Below are 17,114 nucleotides of genomic sequence, written 5' to 3' on the forward strand. Positions count from 1 at the left end.
TATAGATGCATGCATGTATGTAGATGTAATATATACGTATACCCACATACATGCATGCATATAAGTGCATTTAATATATATGTATACACATACACACACACATATATATATGCATGCATATACAGTATGTACATGTAATATATATTTATCCACACACATATATATGCATATACAGTATGTACATGTAATATATATTTATCCACACACACATATATATACATATACAGTATGGACATGTAATATATATTTATCACACATATATATGCATATACAGTATGTACATGTAATATATATTTATCCACACACATATATATACATATACAGTATGGACATGTAATATATATTTATATATAGATGCATGCATATACAGTATGTACATGTAATATATATTTATATATAGATGCATGCATACACAGTATGTATATGTAATATATATTTATCACACATATATATGCATATACAGTATGTACATGTAATATATATTTATCACACATATATATGCATATACAGTATGTACATGTAATATATATTTATATATAGATGCATGCATATACAGTATGTACATGTAATATATATTTATCACACATATATATGCATATACAGTATGTACATGTAATATATATTTATATATAGATGCATATACAGTATGGACATGTAATATATATTTATCACACATATATATGCATATACAGTATGTACATGTAATATATATTTATCACACATATATATGCATATACAGTATGTACATGTAATATATATTTATATATAGATGCATGCATACACAGTATGAACATGTAATAAGCATAATTGGTGCACTAGGTTTGTTTGTAGCCCAGAAGGAGCTATTGATGGCTGCGATGTTTGGTGTTGGATTGGCATGGTACCAGCTGTACATAGCGGCATTTTGGAGGCAGTGCTCGGGGTGTAGCTGCAGGCAGCAGATGGTGGATGTGCAGTGATCACTGTTGCTCTGTGCACAGGGAATGGAAGGCATCAAGGTGTTCCTGCACGAGCGGGAGCTGTGGATGAAGTTTCATGAAGTGGGCACGGAGATGATCATCACCAAGGCCGGACGGTAAGGTTCCTCGTTATTACCCCATGACATGTGCACCGCGTTATCCCACCAGTCCCGTATTAGGCCCCTGTTCTACAGCAATGTGCTTATTCATTAAAAGAGATATTAGATTACTGAGATTAATGTGACCCCCGAGTGGAGAGGGCAGTCTGGGGGTATGCGAGGGAAAGGCAACAACGGCCCCAAACTGGGTGCAATAGCAGGAGAAGGCCAGAAAAAGGAGCAAGAGACCCACCTAAATCTATTGTGAACATAAATCTATGTGGGCATAAATAATAATAATAATAACAAAAATAGAAAGGATAAAAGCAGGAAACAAACAGTAAGTATGGGAGTAAGAGGAGGCGGAAGCAGAGCCATCCCCAGCCGGGAGCTTTCTCCCCATGCACTGGACTGGATCCAGGAGATCCTCGGGATTCCCCAGCACAACCATTAGCTCTGGATTATCTGGGGGCTTTGTGGAGGTGGGCGCTGGCCCCCACGTCTCCATCATCTGTGTGCGTGGAGTGGGGCCCGAGCACAACACGCACACACGCTCAGGTGATGGATCGTCCGCAGGATCCGGAGCTCGGAAAGAAATGGCTTTTACTGCACTTCTGTTTCGAGCTAAAATAGCGACATCGCTAAGCTGTGCCAGAACTGGGGGCGACACGCCTCATGGGCGCACAGCACCGGGGGCTCTCCATGGAGTCGGAAACATACCCACTCTATAGGGTACAGCCATTCTGAAATATGGAGGGCTTCATTGCACCCTGGATTTATGAAGGTTCCCGTTATTTTCAGATTATAAAAAGGACTAGTTTATAAGGCATGGAAAGGATCGATATTATTAATTCTAGCAATAAATAGCTATTATTAGTATCAGCACTAACTACGTTTTGAATATATTTTACTTTATTACAGTTTTTATTCATTTTTATGTGTTTTAGAATAGTAAAATGTAACAACCTCCCCATAGATGGGGGTCGGGGGCTTCTGTAATGATCGGGATATTAGATCAAAAGCAGAGTCCAGCTCTCACAATATCAACTCTATGGAATATGCATATTCCTAATTATCTATAGGGGATTCATGGCCGCGGAATCAGGCAGAAGATACACATTACAAGGGGATGGCCTTCTGCTGATGGGATTTGCTTTCTATGAGGCGCTGTAAAGTTATTTCCAATACAATGTAGCCTCAGTGCAATGCAACTTATATCTGAGACGTAAAGCTATGGAGAATATACTACAAATGTGCAATAACCACCAGCTAGCAATAAACACCGTGCTCAGAGCACCATGGAGGCAGGAAAATAATCATCAGCATCAGCTATGAAAGGGAGATAGTCAATGTATTATCCCTTACACACTATATCCAATAGGGGGGTTATCAGATGTTTCAGATAAGCTACTATCTATCAATCTATCTATCTATCTATCTATCTATCTATCTATCTATCTATCTCATATCTGTCTATCTATTCCATATCTATCTATCCCATATCTATCTATCTATCTATCTATCTATCTATCTATCTATCTATCTATCTATCTATTCCATATCTATCTATCTATCTATCTTCTATCTATCCCATATCTATCTATCCCATATCTATCTATCTATCTATCTATCTATCTATCTATCTATCTATCTATCTATCTATCTATCTATCTCTATCTATCCCATATCTATCTATCTATCTATCTATCTATCTATCTATCTCTAAAAAAAGCAATGCATATCTCCTAAATACAAATTGTAAAGTACCATGAAACTATTATGTGTATGAGATTTTGTACAGTTGACTTAATTTTCCCTCCTAATTCCATGAGTTTCATAAAATCCCATAACTTTCATAAAATTTCATTTTGAGCATTATTCCCTTTATTAGTGCCACCCCCTAAAGATTCCATGCAAATAAAGTGAATAAAACTCACTCTGGACTCCTAGCAGACTCTGTACTATGGGATGTGAAGCAATACATACAAAACTTTTATAAAAAAAAGAAAAAAAATTTGAAACAAAAATTAATGATTCTAAAAATAATGATACAAATATTTGAAATGATTCCAAAATAATTACAGCACTGTTGTAAGAAAAGTAATTTGCTGTATGATCTAAGAACAGTCCAGCCATAGGGATCCATTTTTCGCTTTTGTGCTACCATTAGCAATCCTATGTCTAGATACGTGATATCCTCCTATTGTTTACTAAACTCTCATAACTGCACAGATGGAACAATTCCAGCAATAAATTCAGCACCAATTTTATCACAGAAAAGGGAATTTCTTAAGAGAAAACAGTTTGTTGAGGAAAAGGGAATTGTTGTCTGATGGTCTACATTTATTTTAATTCTTGTTTAATGGGAAAAAAAGTTCTAAAACTTATTACTATATATATATATATATATATATATATCGTATGATTTTACATATCTCTGCCTAATTTTCTTAAACAAATACTGTTAGATCACAACATTATTTCATTATTGATATTGTATTTTTATTGCTAGGCTGCAGATGTCTAGGTGCATGGAAACTCTGTACTGTACTAAGCAGGCACATAGCTAATCCCTGACATTAAGCTACAAGACTTACATGACATATGGTCAGCTTATAAAGCCATTCGTATGTTATTACATGATCCTCGTTCACTGATGAATATTTTTTACGTATTGTTGATCAACTTTAATAAATTCTAAACAGAAGTTTCAACATTGTTGATCTTAAAAACTAATGGTAACGATAACAGGGATGTGTAAAACAGCTTCCGATGGAAGCAATATCCATCAATTATGGGTAAGGTTGGAACAAAAATGACCAAATGTAACAATAATGGGGAGAAAAACCAAATGATAAATGAGAAAATGATGGTTTCTCGTTCACAAAGTTTATCGCTCCGCTTGTTAGGTGTAGACAGAAGGTAATGAGCAAGATGATAACACTACTTGATGATCACTTTGTATAAAAGAAACTTTACGCCATGATTTATAACCAGCCCAACGTTATCTCTTTCATACAATCACTGAACGAAGGCTTACCACAAAGAGCGGTTAAGGGAAAAAATGGGGGAGAATATGATGTATAAACCGGAGTCGGCCTCTGTAATTATGAAACCTCTAATAGTACTGGGCTTGCTCCAAATTCAATACTAGGTACGACAAATCAGAAACAGAGATCTTTTCTGTTCCACAGGAAGCTATCACATATCGTTGAACTTTTGCGCCAAAAGAAAAACTGTTTCTTTCCTGTGCAATAGAGAATGGTATGTCTTGATCAATTCGGGTAATAATTATTAAACAGGGAGGACAGAGTCACCAATTAATCTGCATTTATGGACAGAGGGCACACCCTAAATAATAAAATTAATGTGGCCTGTAGGGCTCAAGCGGAAAGAATGTGTAAAATCATAAATATGTTCCATTTCTATTTTCCATTAAAGTTAAGGGAGATTGTGCGTGCGCTTAAGACTTAAGTTTTGATTTTTAAAATATTTCCTCTTCATGTTCCTTCATTATTTTGTTCCAGGCGTATGTTTCCAAGCTACAAGGTGAAAGTTACTGGCCTCAATCCGAAAACCAAGTATATCCTTCTCATGGACATTGTGCCAGCGGATGACCACAGATACAAGTTTGCTGATAACAAATGGTAAGCTGTTTTTCCTCTCCTTTTGTGAAGTGTGCTTAGCTAGTTCATGCTGAGTTTTCAGGGCTTTTTTTTTTGCTTTTTAATTTAGTTTGCTTTATAATATAGTTTTTAAAAGACAAGAGACGTTATGCATCATTAGTGGTGTATAGGACCAATTTTAGAATGTGATGTCATTAAATGTGTTTGGGAATTGAAGGTCCAGCTTGTTCTACCTATATCCATCCGTCACACAGAGCTGGTTATCAGGGTACAGGAGAATGTAGATATTTCTCCACAGATATAGTACAAGCTTGGAATGTGTCTTCTGCCATGTCATGATATCAGTCTTGTTTTCTTTAATTACTTGAATTAGAAATATATAGCATAATCAGTAGGACCTTATTTACAAGTTGTAGTTTAGGAAAGGTCCAAAATGTATTCTAACTGCAGTAATACTGGTGGAAAAAACTGTATTGCCAAAGTGTATTCCACAATCTCTCTCTCTCCCCCTTCCTCTCCCTCTCTCTCTCTCTATACCTAAATTCAGTAAATAATTATATTGTGGTACCGTGGTATTGTGAAGGGGCCTCTATGTTCTAAAACCTTCCAATATAATTTTTCTGTTGAGCCAATAAAGGGATCACTCTTAGAATACTTTTGTATTTTTTGGGCATAAACATATTTTCATTTCTCTATTCCTCTGTATCTTTCTCTCTCCCTTTCTTTCTCTCTGTTTTCCTCTCTTTCTATCTTCCTCTCTGTTTCTCTCCCCTCTGTCCCTTTTTCTCTCCCTCTCACTTTCTCTATTTTTATTTTACTCTCTTTCTATCTTGTTCTCACTCTCTACCCTATCTCTCTTTCTCTCTCACTTCCTCTTTTTTTCTATCCTCCTCTCACTCTCTCCACCTCTCTCTCTCTCTTTCTCTCTCTCACTCTCTTTAACTCTCTTTTTATATTCCTCTCTTTCTATATTCCTCTCACTCTGCCCCCCTTTTCCTTTCTTTATCTTTCTCTCTCTTCTTTCAGATTCCTCTCTCTTTTCTCTTTCTGTCACTCTCTCTTTTTCTCTTCCTCTCACTTTCTCCCCCTCTCTCCCTTTCTCTCACTCTCTTCCTCTCTTTCTATGTTCCTCTCATTCTCTCCCCCTCTTTCCCTTTCTTTCTCTTTCTTCCTCTCATTTTATCATCCTCTCTCTCTCCCCCTCTCCCTTTTTCTCACCCTTTAGCTTTCTCTCTTTTTATCTTTCTCTATTTCTATGTTGCTCTCACTCCTTACTCCCTCTCTCCCTTTCTCTCACTTCCTCTCTTTCTATCTTCCGCTCACTCTCACCCCCTTTCTCGCTTTCTCTCTCTCACTCTGTCTTTATATTCCTCTCTTTCTATCTTCCTCTCACTCATTCTTGCCAATTTTTTTAAGAAATGTGTCCAATCCTGCATTGTATCTATTCTGGGTACTAAGGAAGGACAATATAATGAGTGCCCTATATAGTGCAGAAGGAAGGCTGAAATTTTGCAAAATACATGAATTGATGTTTCTCAATTGCAAGGGTGTTACGCCAACTTCAAAAGGGTCAGTTGTCATTAGGAAGCTGTTGGATTGTCAAATGGGAGAGTCTTTAAAAAGAGTACCAAAGAGTGCAACAAAAATGACCTGATGAAGGTAGGGCTGTCTAGGTGACACCTTCTGAACTGTGAGTGAATAATGTGGGTGACAATGACTAGCAAATGTCTATTTTTTACCAGTTTAAATGCCAATTAAGTGTGAAAAATTGTAAATATTGTCACCCTGTAATTAAAGCAGAAACTAGGAGATGCCCTGCAATGTTCTTCTATTACAAACTGAAGTTCTATGACTCTCCTAAAACTTTCTTCTGTCACTTACTGGCCATCACTGCTAGATACAATATTTGTCTTATTTGTATTATATGAGTAGGCATGTTTCTTCCAATATACAACTGGGGAGAGCGGAAAATGGGGTATTGGACATTTACACAATATGATACAAGACAGACCTAAAGAGACATCCATTACATATAGAATGCCGTAGATATACCGTGTGAACATTTCAGTCTGAGGATGACTTTGATGCAGACAATGTTTTTTGACCAACTCATCATTTCCTAACTCTTCATCTCTGTTAGTCATCCTGCCATTGTCCTGATATCTCCTTTTTACATGATTCATAATTTTTATATGATCACCATTTATTGAACTTGGAATGATATCTTAGCTTCCATTAGACAGCGGCCTTACCAGGACTTTACATTTTCTTCTTTGAAATTATACCAGTTTTTACCCTTACTATAAATGTAGACAATGATTTAATACAGGTTCTTTTTCAGAATGGCACTCACCTATTCACTGTCACCCTTCTATTAAATCTGGAAAATTAGACTGAAGTATATTACTTGTATTTATTGCCGTAATTATCCACAACCCTGATTTAAGTTAACGTTTCTAACTTGGTATTGAAAATCAGTTTATATGCATTTTAAGCTTCATGTAATAGAACTTAATTGTTCTAATGTTAACAATAATCACTTATTTTCTAATCGTGTTGGCGCCCATATGACTCAAACCAGTTATGATGAATTAATAACGGTGCATTTTATTAGGCTCTACATTGCATATTCTATGAGCAGAATAGTTTGAGTCTAGCTCTGGAAAATGTTCGTTCTCACTTACACAAATTTGCTTTGCTGTTAGGCTCCCCTAATAATAATAATAATAACTTTTATTTCTATAGCGCCGACATATTCCGCAGAACTTTACATTTCAGAGGGGACTTGTACAGACGATAGACATTACAGCATAACAATAATCACATAGATCATAACAGATACTAAGAGGAATGAGGGCTCTGCTCGCAAGCTTACAATCTATGAGGGAAAAAGGGGAGACACTAAAGGTGGGTGGTAACAATTGCCCTGATTGTTTGGACCAGCCATAATGTTAAGTGTGTATCAGTACAGACACAGAGGGCTAATGGATGCATAAAGCATGTGGGAACATGATACGGGGAACCTGGTTATGGTAAAACTTTTGACTGTGCCACACAGGGATAGTTAGGTTAATGTGTTGAGGCGGTAGGCCAGTCTGAATAAATGAGTTTTCAGGGAACGCTTAAAATTGTAGGGATTGGGAACTACTCGTATTGACCTGGGAAGTGCATTCCAAAGAATTGGCGCAGCACATGTATAGTCTTGGAGACGGGAGTGGGAGGTTCTGATTATCGAGGATGCTAACCTCAGGTCATCAGCAGAACGGAGGGCACGGGTAGGGTGGTAGACTGAAACAAGGGAGGAGATGTAGGGTGGTGCTGAGCAATGAAGTGCTTTGTGGGTGAGGGCAATAAGTTTGTACTGGATTCTGGAGTGGATGGGTAGCCAGTGTAAGGACTGGCACAAGGTAGAGGCATCGGTGTAACGATTGTCGAGGAATATGATCCTGGCTGCAGCATTCAAGACAGATTGGAGGGGGGAAAGTTTGGTAAGAGGGAGACCGATTAGAAGAGAGTTGCAATAGTCCAGACGAGAATGAATAAGAGAAACAGTAAGAGTTTTTGCAGAGTCAAAGGTAAGAAAAGGTTGAATTCTAGAAAAGTTTTTGAGATGCAGGTAACAAGAGCGAGCCAGTGATTGGATGTGGGGGGTGAATGTAAGCTCGGAGTCAAGTATGACCCCAAGACAGCGGGCATGTTGCTGGGGAGTAATAGTGGAACCACACACGGAAATGGCAGTGTCGGGTATAGGTGCATTAGTAGAGGGAGGAAACACAAGGAGTTCAGTCTTTGACTGACAGGTTCAGTTTCAGATAAAGTGAGGACTTGATGTTAGACACAGCGTTTCGACAATCGCCAGTGTTTTCTAGAAAGGCTGGCGTGATGTCAGGAGAAGAAGCATATAATTGGGTGTCATCAGCATAGAGATGGTACTGGAAACCAAATCTACTGATTGTTTTACCAATAGGGGCAGTGTACAAGGAGAAGAGGAGGGGGCCTAGAACCGATCCTTGAGGAACCCCAACAGTAAGGGGAAGATGAGAGGAGGAGGAGCCGGCAAAAGATACAGTAAAGGAGCAGTCAGAGAGATAGGAGGAAAACCAGGAGAGAATGGTGTCCTTGATGCCGATGGAGCAGAGCATAGTGAGGAGGAGCTGCAGAGAGATCCAAGAGAATTAGCATGGAGTAGTGACCGTTAGATTTAGCTGTTAGTAGATCATTAGAGACTTTAGTGGGGGCAGTTTCAGTAGAGTGTAGAGAGCGGAAACCGGATTGGAGAGGGTCGAGAAGAGAGTTATCAGAGAGATAGCGGATCAGACGGGAGTGGACCAGGCGTTCCAGGAGTTTAGAGATGAAGGGAAGATTAGAGTTGAATAATAGTTTCCAGTTTTCCTTATCAGCTTGGAGGGGATTATGATACTTTATGGTATATTGTTTGCATTTGAAAAAAAATAAAAATTGAGTTTCCAGGCACTTAGCGCAACTCACTTTCGAACAAGTCAGCACAGTACCAATAATAGTGAACAATGATTGTACCCTCATGTAACTGGGAAGAGGAATGTTTACTAAAGCTTAGAAACTATGACTTCGATTCACCAAAGTGATCATGTCTCAATTCTGGCGCAAATCACTTGGAAATCACAAAATGTTTGTACAACTCAGAGTTGCCCAAAAAATAATGTGACTTTTAACATTTTTATGCCAGCTTCGCCATAATGAGTGGAGCTGGGGAAAGACAAGTGTGTAGCATGGGTATGACACCACAAATCATCTAATTCATGATTTCCCTACACCAGATATCTTATATGTGTGGCAAGGTGCACAGAAGCGCATGCCTTTCATCAGATGCACATGATCCCTTAAGAGGCTTGCGCCTCTTAAAGGGGTTATCTAGGACTTATTTATTCGTTTTTTACTAATGACCTAAAAACTAACTACCTGCCTGTTCTGCCTGCCGGCCGGCGATCTCCGCCAGCTCAGAGCAGTTGCAAACCGCTTCAGCTGAAGTCTCATCAATGGAGCAGCTGCTTCTCTTCCTCTTTGCCCTGTTGATGGCGCTTGGCTGCTAATGTCATGCTGATTGACTGCCGGCTCTTTGCTGCCTAACTGCGTTAAGCCTATGGTCAATCAGCATGACACTGGCAATCATGCCCTGTCGAAAAGGCAACCCAAAAGAGGAAGATCTACTGTTGATGTGGAGCAGCAGAATCGCTGGCAAGAGCAATCCATGACTGCTCTGAGCCGGCATCGGATAGAACATTCAGGTAGTTAGCAATTATCTTCTTGTTATTTCATAGACCCATAGTAGAAAACAATAAAAAAGTATTGGAAAACCCTTTTTATGAATCAGGAGTTTCTGATTACAACATGCCCCCTCATCAAAACCAGTATGAACAATGCTGGTCTTGATGAATTGGGGCCTATGACTCCAATTTTCACATGAAATGAATGAGATGATGGCACAATAAATATTTTATGTTTAACTTAGCATTTTTACTTTTCTACCTTTGAATCTGGTACATTTGATGCCAAAAATTGGGTAGTCAAACAGTCTAAAACCCTTACAAAAATCCTGAGAAAACCCATTAAGACTTATGATTTGTAGGAAATGTCTCTATTGAGATCAGAAGTCATGATCCTGGTTTAAACAGAAATAAAAAGAGAACTATGGAATTTAATTGTTCCTCATATTAGTGTTCAAGTGTGTTTTTTTTTTTTTACTATAATAACCAACAGGCAGGTAGTTGCTAACTACCTGCCTGTTCTGCCTGCCACTGATGTCTGCTGGATCAGAGTGGTCACAGACTAACTGCAAAAAGCTAAGAATAAGAGTCAGTGAAAAGCGGTCATAGAGGAGCGCTTAGGAAGCAACCCAGGGGCAGACAAAGATGTCAGGTCTCCACCGCAGCTCCAGCCGAAAACCTCCAATGGAGGATAGGAGCAATGAGAAAATGGAAACGGTCTTAGGAGCTTAGGAAAGAGACTCAGACAAGAGATGGGTTTAAACCACAACGCGTTTCGACGGAGGATCCGTCTTCAACAGGTGGAAGTACTTCCACCTGATGAAGATGGATCCTCCGTCGAAACGCGTTGTGGTTTAAACCCATCTCTTGTCTGAGTCTCTTTCCTGCGCTCCTAAGACCGTTTCCATTTTCTCATAACTGCAAGAAGCTGGCTGGCTTTGTTGACGTGAAGCAGCAAAATCACCTCTCTGAGCTGGCACTGGATGGAACGGGCAGGTAGTTAGCAACTATTTGCCTTTTATTTCTTAGGCCCACAGTGAAAATCCCAGGAATCCCTTTTAGCATACTATTGCTTATAAGGCAATAAGGTTTATTCAAACTTCATCTTCAGTTTTGCGTAGTGGACACATTTCTTACAGTACCATAGAAATATCCTTTTGTTTTTTAATTTCCCCTAATACAGTATATTAAAGCTAGAATATGGTTTGCAGGTATGGGCAGCACCCCTAATTCATGTCTATAATATAATTTTCCATTGTGATTGCAAGAAATATTTTCCATAGAGTTGAGAAGCATCACATCAAGATGCATCAGCAATTTTTAAGGCAGTTTTTCGGGTCTGGAGTCGTTCTTTGCCATCCTCATGTAATAAAAAATATATTTATAACTTTTACTAGTAACTTAAAGTATTAATATTGCTCTGAGTTCACTTTTACAGTAATTATTCTAGATCACATATGTTTTATTGTATTGATTAAATTTAAATTCTGAAAAACACAAGTGGCATCGTAAAATGAGAATTAATTGCTACCAGGGTTTATAGCAGGATGCTACTTCTGTCATTGGCTTTGTATTAGAGCGCTTTCATGGTTTTGGCAAAAAAAATGAATAATCTGGTCATACATTAACAGTCAGATTTGGTTGACTGTAACAATGTCTTCTAGGAGTTGGATATAGTTGTGCTGCTTGGACGGCTTTCTGATACTTCAGACACTTTTACTGTATATCACATCTTGTTCTATTTAGGAATGGGCGTTCCAAACATAAGCCACAGTTTAAATATGTGTTCTTGGCGAAGAAGCAGAGGAACCCTCTCAGTAAGAACTGTTGATGGGGAAATGCTTCTGTTGGCAATTGTTTATCATAAGCAATGTGTTCTATAATCAATATCACGCCCCTCATTCAGCAATGCAATGTACGCTGACAAAAGTGAGAAAAGAAATAGGCGCACACTACGTGAAATATCATCTTCTAAATAAATCACCATAGGATCTGGTGCAGTGTTAGGGCCCCGTCACACATAGCGACGCACCAGCGATCCCAACAATGATATTACCTTGTCAGGATCGCTGGTGCATTGCTACATGATTGCTGGTGAGCTGCCAAACAGGCAGCTTCACCAGCGATCAGCACCAGCGCCAGGAGGGTAACAAGCGATGCACTTCGCTTAGTTTCCCACTGTGTATTTTAGTTACCAGCGCGCTGGTGCAGGGAGCTGGTAACCAAGGTACACATCGGGTTTCTAAGCAGCGCGTGGCACTCAGAAACCCAATGTGTACCTTGGTTACCAGCTCCCTGCATCAGCACGCTGCTAACTAAGGTACACATCAGGTTTCTAAGTGCTGCGCGCCGCTTAGAAGCCCGACATTTACCTTAGTTACCAGCACGCTGGTCGCTGGTCTCCCGCCTGTCACACGCAGCGATGCGTGCTGGCCAGCGGGAGACCAGCGATCAAAAAAATGTCCTGGCCATTCCAGGACGATCAGCGATAACTGGCAGGGGGGCCGGTCGCTGGTCAGGGTCACACACAGCGAACTCGCTGGTGAGATCGCTGTTGTGTCACAAAACTTGTGACTCAGCAGCGATCTCGCTATGTGTGACGGGGGCTTTACATATGCCCTTTGCTGTAGGATATCCTATTGAATACAATGAGTTACATTGATAATGTAGAGAATTGTCCCAAATTTATCAAAATAGTGCACTTGGCATAATACATTTTTGTATATACCGACAGAAAAAGCCACATATAAAAACGTTATCTCTGTTAAGCTGGCAAAATATAAAATACAAAGTAAGGTATGTCTTAAAAGTGAGAAACCACAGAAGAGACAATTGGTGGGTATACCTGGATATTGGTATATAGATAGTATTAACTTATTTGTGCATGATAAAGCAGTCAATGAAGAGATCAATATACACTCACTGGCCACTTTATTAGGTACACCTGTCCAACTGTGTGTTAAGACTTAATTTCTAATCAGCCAATCACATGGCGGCAACTCAGTGCATTTAGGCATGTAGACATGGTCAAGACAATCTCCTGCAGTTCAAACCGAGCATCAGTATGGGGAAGAAAGGTGATTTGAGTGCCTTTGAACGTGGCATGATTGTTGGTGCCAGAAGGGCTGGTCTGAGAATTTCAGAAACTGCTGATCTACTGGGATTTTCACGCACAACCATCTCTAGGGTTTACAGAGAATGGTCCGAAAAAGAAAAAAAATCCAGTGAGCGGCAGTTCTGTGGCCGGAAATGCCATGTTGATGCCAGAGGTCAGAGGAGAATGGGCAGACTGGTTCGAGCTGATAGAAAGGCAACAGTGACTCAAATTGCCACCCGTTACAACCAAGGTAGGCAGAAGAGCATCTCTGAACGCACAGTGCGTCGAACTTTGAGGCAGATGGGCTACAGCAGCAGAAGACCACACTGCGTACCACTCCTCTCAGCTAAGAACAGGAAACTGAGGCTACAATTTGCACAAGCTCATCGAAATTGGACAGTAGAAGATTGGAAAAACGTTGCCTGGTCTGATGAGTCTCGATTTCTGCTGCGACATTCGGATGGTAGGGTCAGAATTTGGCGTAAACAACATGAAAGCATGGATCCATCCTGCCTTGTATCAACGGTTCAGGCTGGTGGTGGTGGTGTCATGGTGTGGGGAATTTTTTCTGGGCACTCTTTGGGCCCCTTGGTACCAATTGAGCATCGTTGCAACGCCACAGCCTACCTGAGTATTGTTGCTGACCATGTCCATCCCTTTATGACCACAATGTACCCAACATCTGATGGCTACTTTCAGCAGGATAATGCGCCATGTCATAAAGCTCGAATCATCTCAGATTGGTTTCTTGAACATGACAATGAGTTTACTGTACTCAAATGGCCTCCTCAGTCACCAGATCTCAATCCAATAGAGCATCTTTGGGATGTGGTGGAACGGGAGATTCGCATCAGGGATGTGCAGCCGACAAATCTGCGCCAACTGTGTGATGCCATCATGTCAATATGGTCCAAAATCTCTGAGGAATGCTTCCAGCACCTTGTTGAATCTCTGCCACGAAGAATTGAGGCAGTTCTGAAGGCAAAAGGGGGTCCAACCCCTTACTAGCATGGTGTACCTAATAAAGTGGCCAGTGAGTGTACATCAGAAAGCAATAGTGATGAGCAAACGTGCTCAGATAAGGCGTTATCCGAGCATGCTCATATGTTAACCGAGTGTCTTTGGCATGCTCGAAAAATAAGTTTGAGTCCCCGCGACTGCATGTCTAGCGGCTGTTTGATAGCCACAACATATGCAGGGATTGTTTGTTAGGCAATCCCTGCATGTATTGCGGCTGTCCAACTGCCGCTAGACATGCAGCTGTGAGGACTCGAACATATTTTTCGAGCACACTAAAGACCCTCGGTTAGCACACGAGCATGCTTGAATAACACCTTCTCCGAGCACGTTCATTCATCGCTAGTAAGCACACATAAGGAATATCGCAAGTGTCTGTGTGTACACAAACAATATATATGGATCTATTATAAATCCAAAATGTATAAATAGCCAAATGAATATCCAGTGTGAGGTAATCAGTGAAGATCAAGCATTAAACATATGCATTGTATATCATTTATGTAAATTCACATATGTATGTATGCATGTATACATACAAGGTGTGCATGTGATTCGATTGCGTAGCGAAAAGGTAAGTAAATAAGTTAAGTAGAGCATCAAGCTAGACACATATCAAAAATAGAATATCAAAACACATATATACAAAATAAAGCAAGATATAAGGTGTATTTGATAAAAATTGCATATAATTACCTTAAAGGTAGGTATCCAGGAGCCAACCACACCCGACGTGCATTTAGCAGCGAAATGCTTCATCCAATGCTAAGATATTTTTGCAAAACTGGCTATATGTATATTAAGCATATTTCCCGTCCTCATGACATCTAACCTAACTCCTGTTGTACACCAATATCTAGCATCAAATATGGCGCATGCCATGTTGCTTCTTTTCAACACTCCAGAAAAACACAAATTTAATGCATGACATGTTTTCATTGAATTATTGTGCATTGGGACAACACTGCCAAAATAATGTAGAAATGGAGTGTAATTGTGGTACATATTCTGTTTATTACTTTTTACTGTGTATGTTTGCACTACTCCTTTGATGAAGTCTGTTGTATGATTAAAAAAAATCTGTTGAGTTTAATCTAACAATTTATATGTCTGCATTTCCAACTGTTGCATCTGTATTTATTTGGCTGTATCCATCTCTGTTTTGTTCTCAGTTTGTAGACGCCAAGATTTTTGTTTATTTTTTGCAAAAGTCAAGTATAAAGATTGCTGTGTTATTTTTTAGTAGTAATAGCAATATTGAGAATTAAAGGGATTACCTGGGACTTTGCATATTTTTCCACACGGAGCTAGCAAGAAGTTACTAACTAATTGCATGTTCTACCCGATGCCTTTCTCTGCTGGGGATTCTGCAGCTTCCGGTGATGTCATGTTGATAGAGCAGATTCGTCTATTTTTCTCTGCTCTGTCGATGGGGTATGTCTGCCGATGTGATGCTGATTGACCGCCGTCTCCCTGCTTCCCAACTGCAGGGAGCCAATTGTCAATTAGCTTGATGTCAATGACACCCTGTTGACAGAACAGACCAGAAGAGGAAGAGTTACTCTGCTGACATGAGGTCAAATGAAGCCACAGAATTGCCAGCGGGAGTGGTCCATGACTGCTCTGAGCTGGCATTAATCGACGTCAGCAACTCCCTGCTTGTCAGTTCTGAGCTCCATAGGGAAAATAAGCAAAATCCTGAATAACCTCTTAAAATAACATTTTATTTGTATGATTGGCCAAGAAAAGAAGCTGACCAATAAACCAATACTGTTTTATAATAAAAACAACTTTTCTCAAAGATCTCAGGTGCTATAGGCAAAACCACAGATAGGATATCAACTCATTATTTGTCACAGGTAGTCCAAGCTTGCTGGTGCGCCAATTGTAGGATGATCCCCAGTCTGTAATATAAGCCAAGAAGTAAATAAAGATGGCGACAGCATCCAAAGTACTTTTTTATACTTTCGTCATAGGATGGCAACCACATTTCAACCACAACAAACATAAAAGTCTTTGTTAAGGCATAACAATATTAGCGCATAACCCCACATATTAAAATTATTCCCTCAATCATCACTCACAGCATTATCCACTCAATGAGGACATCAGATATAATATACATAAATCCAATATATGTACTGTATATATAGATACAAAATGCTCATCAAAAGCTATTAAAAAAATCATAGGGTATGATATCCACATTTAAAATAGGAATGATGCACAAAAGGAGGGTATTCCAAAGGCTTACTGTGTCCAGAATAAACCACATTAATTGCTCATGCGCCAGTGAAATATCGTGATTGGATAATGCTACTAATCGGAGGCACGTCATGAGAGACGCGAACATTTACGGAATCACAAATCATCTTTAATGCTATAGAAAAGCTTAGATTAAGGGTTATCCATGTACCTTGGCAACAAAGTTAGATTTAGGAGTTTGTAAGCAGCTAGGCAACTTACCTGATCCTATATTAATTCTGTACAATTCAATGGATTTTTTGATTTGTGTTCTTGATGTAGGTCAGTAACTGGGAAAGCTGAGCCGGCAATGCCTGGCCGTTTGTATGTTCACCCAGATTCTCCGGCTACTGGTGCACATTGGATGAGGCAGCTGGTGTCATTCCAGAAGCTGAAGCTCACAAATAACCATCTAGATCCTTTTGGACATGTGAGTATTATTGTCTACAGTTTAAAGGGATTGTACAGTCAGAAAAGTATCTAATATTTAAACTAAGTATTTATGTCAATATACTTAAAGAAATGTAGTGTATTTTCTCCAATGTTCCATGGTATTTTCTAATTTTAAAAAGTCCTGAAATCTTGCAGTTTTCACTCGGAAACAAGTAAGCCTAGACTACCTTTCAGCAGTTATCTCATTATAAACGGAGACAGGATTGCATTGAAAAGTAACACACACACACACATATATATATATATATATATATATATATACAGTGCCTTGTGAAAGTATTCGATTCCCTGGAACTTTTCAACCTTTTCCCACATATCATGTTTCAAACATAAAGATACTAAATGTAAATTTTTGGTGAAGAATCAACAGCAAGTGG

At 39.4% G+C, this 17,114-nt stretch overlaps 1 protein-coding gene across 1 annotated transcript in view; it reads left to right on the forward strand.

Annotated features, from left to right (window-relative positions):
- The first annotated feature begins 976 nt into the window (after positions 1 to 976).
- TBX5 (T-box transcription factor 5) overlaps positions 977 to 17,114 on the forward strand; it is a 135,193-nt gene continuing 119,055 nt past the window's right edge. The window contains exons 1-3 of the mRNA XM_073582844.1: positions 977 to 1,075; positions 4,585 to 4,704; positions 16,567 to 16,714. Coding sequence (XP_073438945.1) covers positions 984 to 1,075; positions 4,585 to 4,704; positions 16,567 to 16,714 — 360 coding nt within the window. The 5' untranslated portion in view covers positions 977 to 983. The remainder of the gene's footprint in view (positions 1,076 to 4,584; positions 4,705 to 16,566; positions 16,715 to 17,114) is intronic.

This window comes from Dendrobates tinctorius, unplaced genomic scaffold, assembly GCF_039654945.1.
Source record: "Dendrobates tinctorius isolate UK_male_01 unplaced genomic scaffold, ASM3965494v1 ptg000073l, whole genome shotgun sequence".
NCBI classification, from domain to species: domain Eukaryota; kingdom Metazoa; phylum Chordata; class Amphibia; order Anura; family Dendrobatidae; genus Dendrobates; species Dendrobates tinctorius.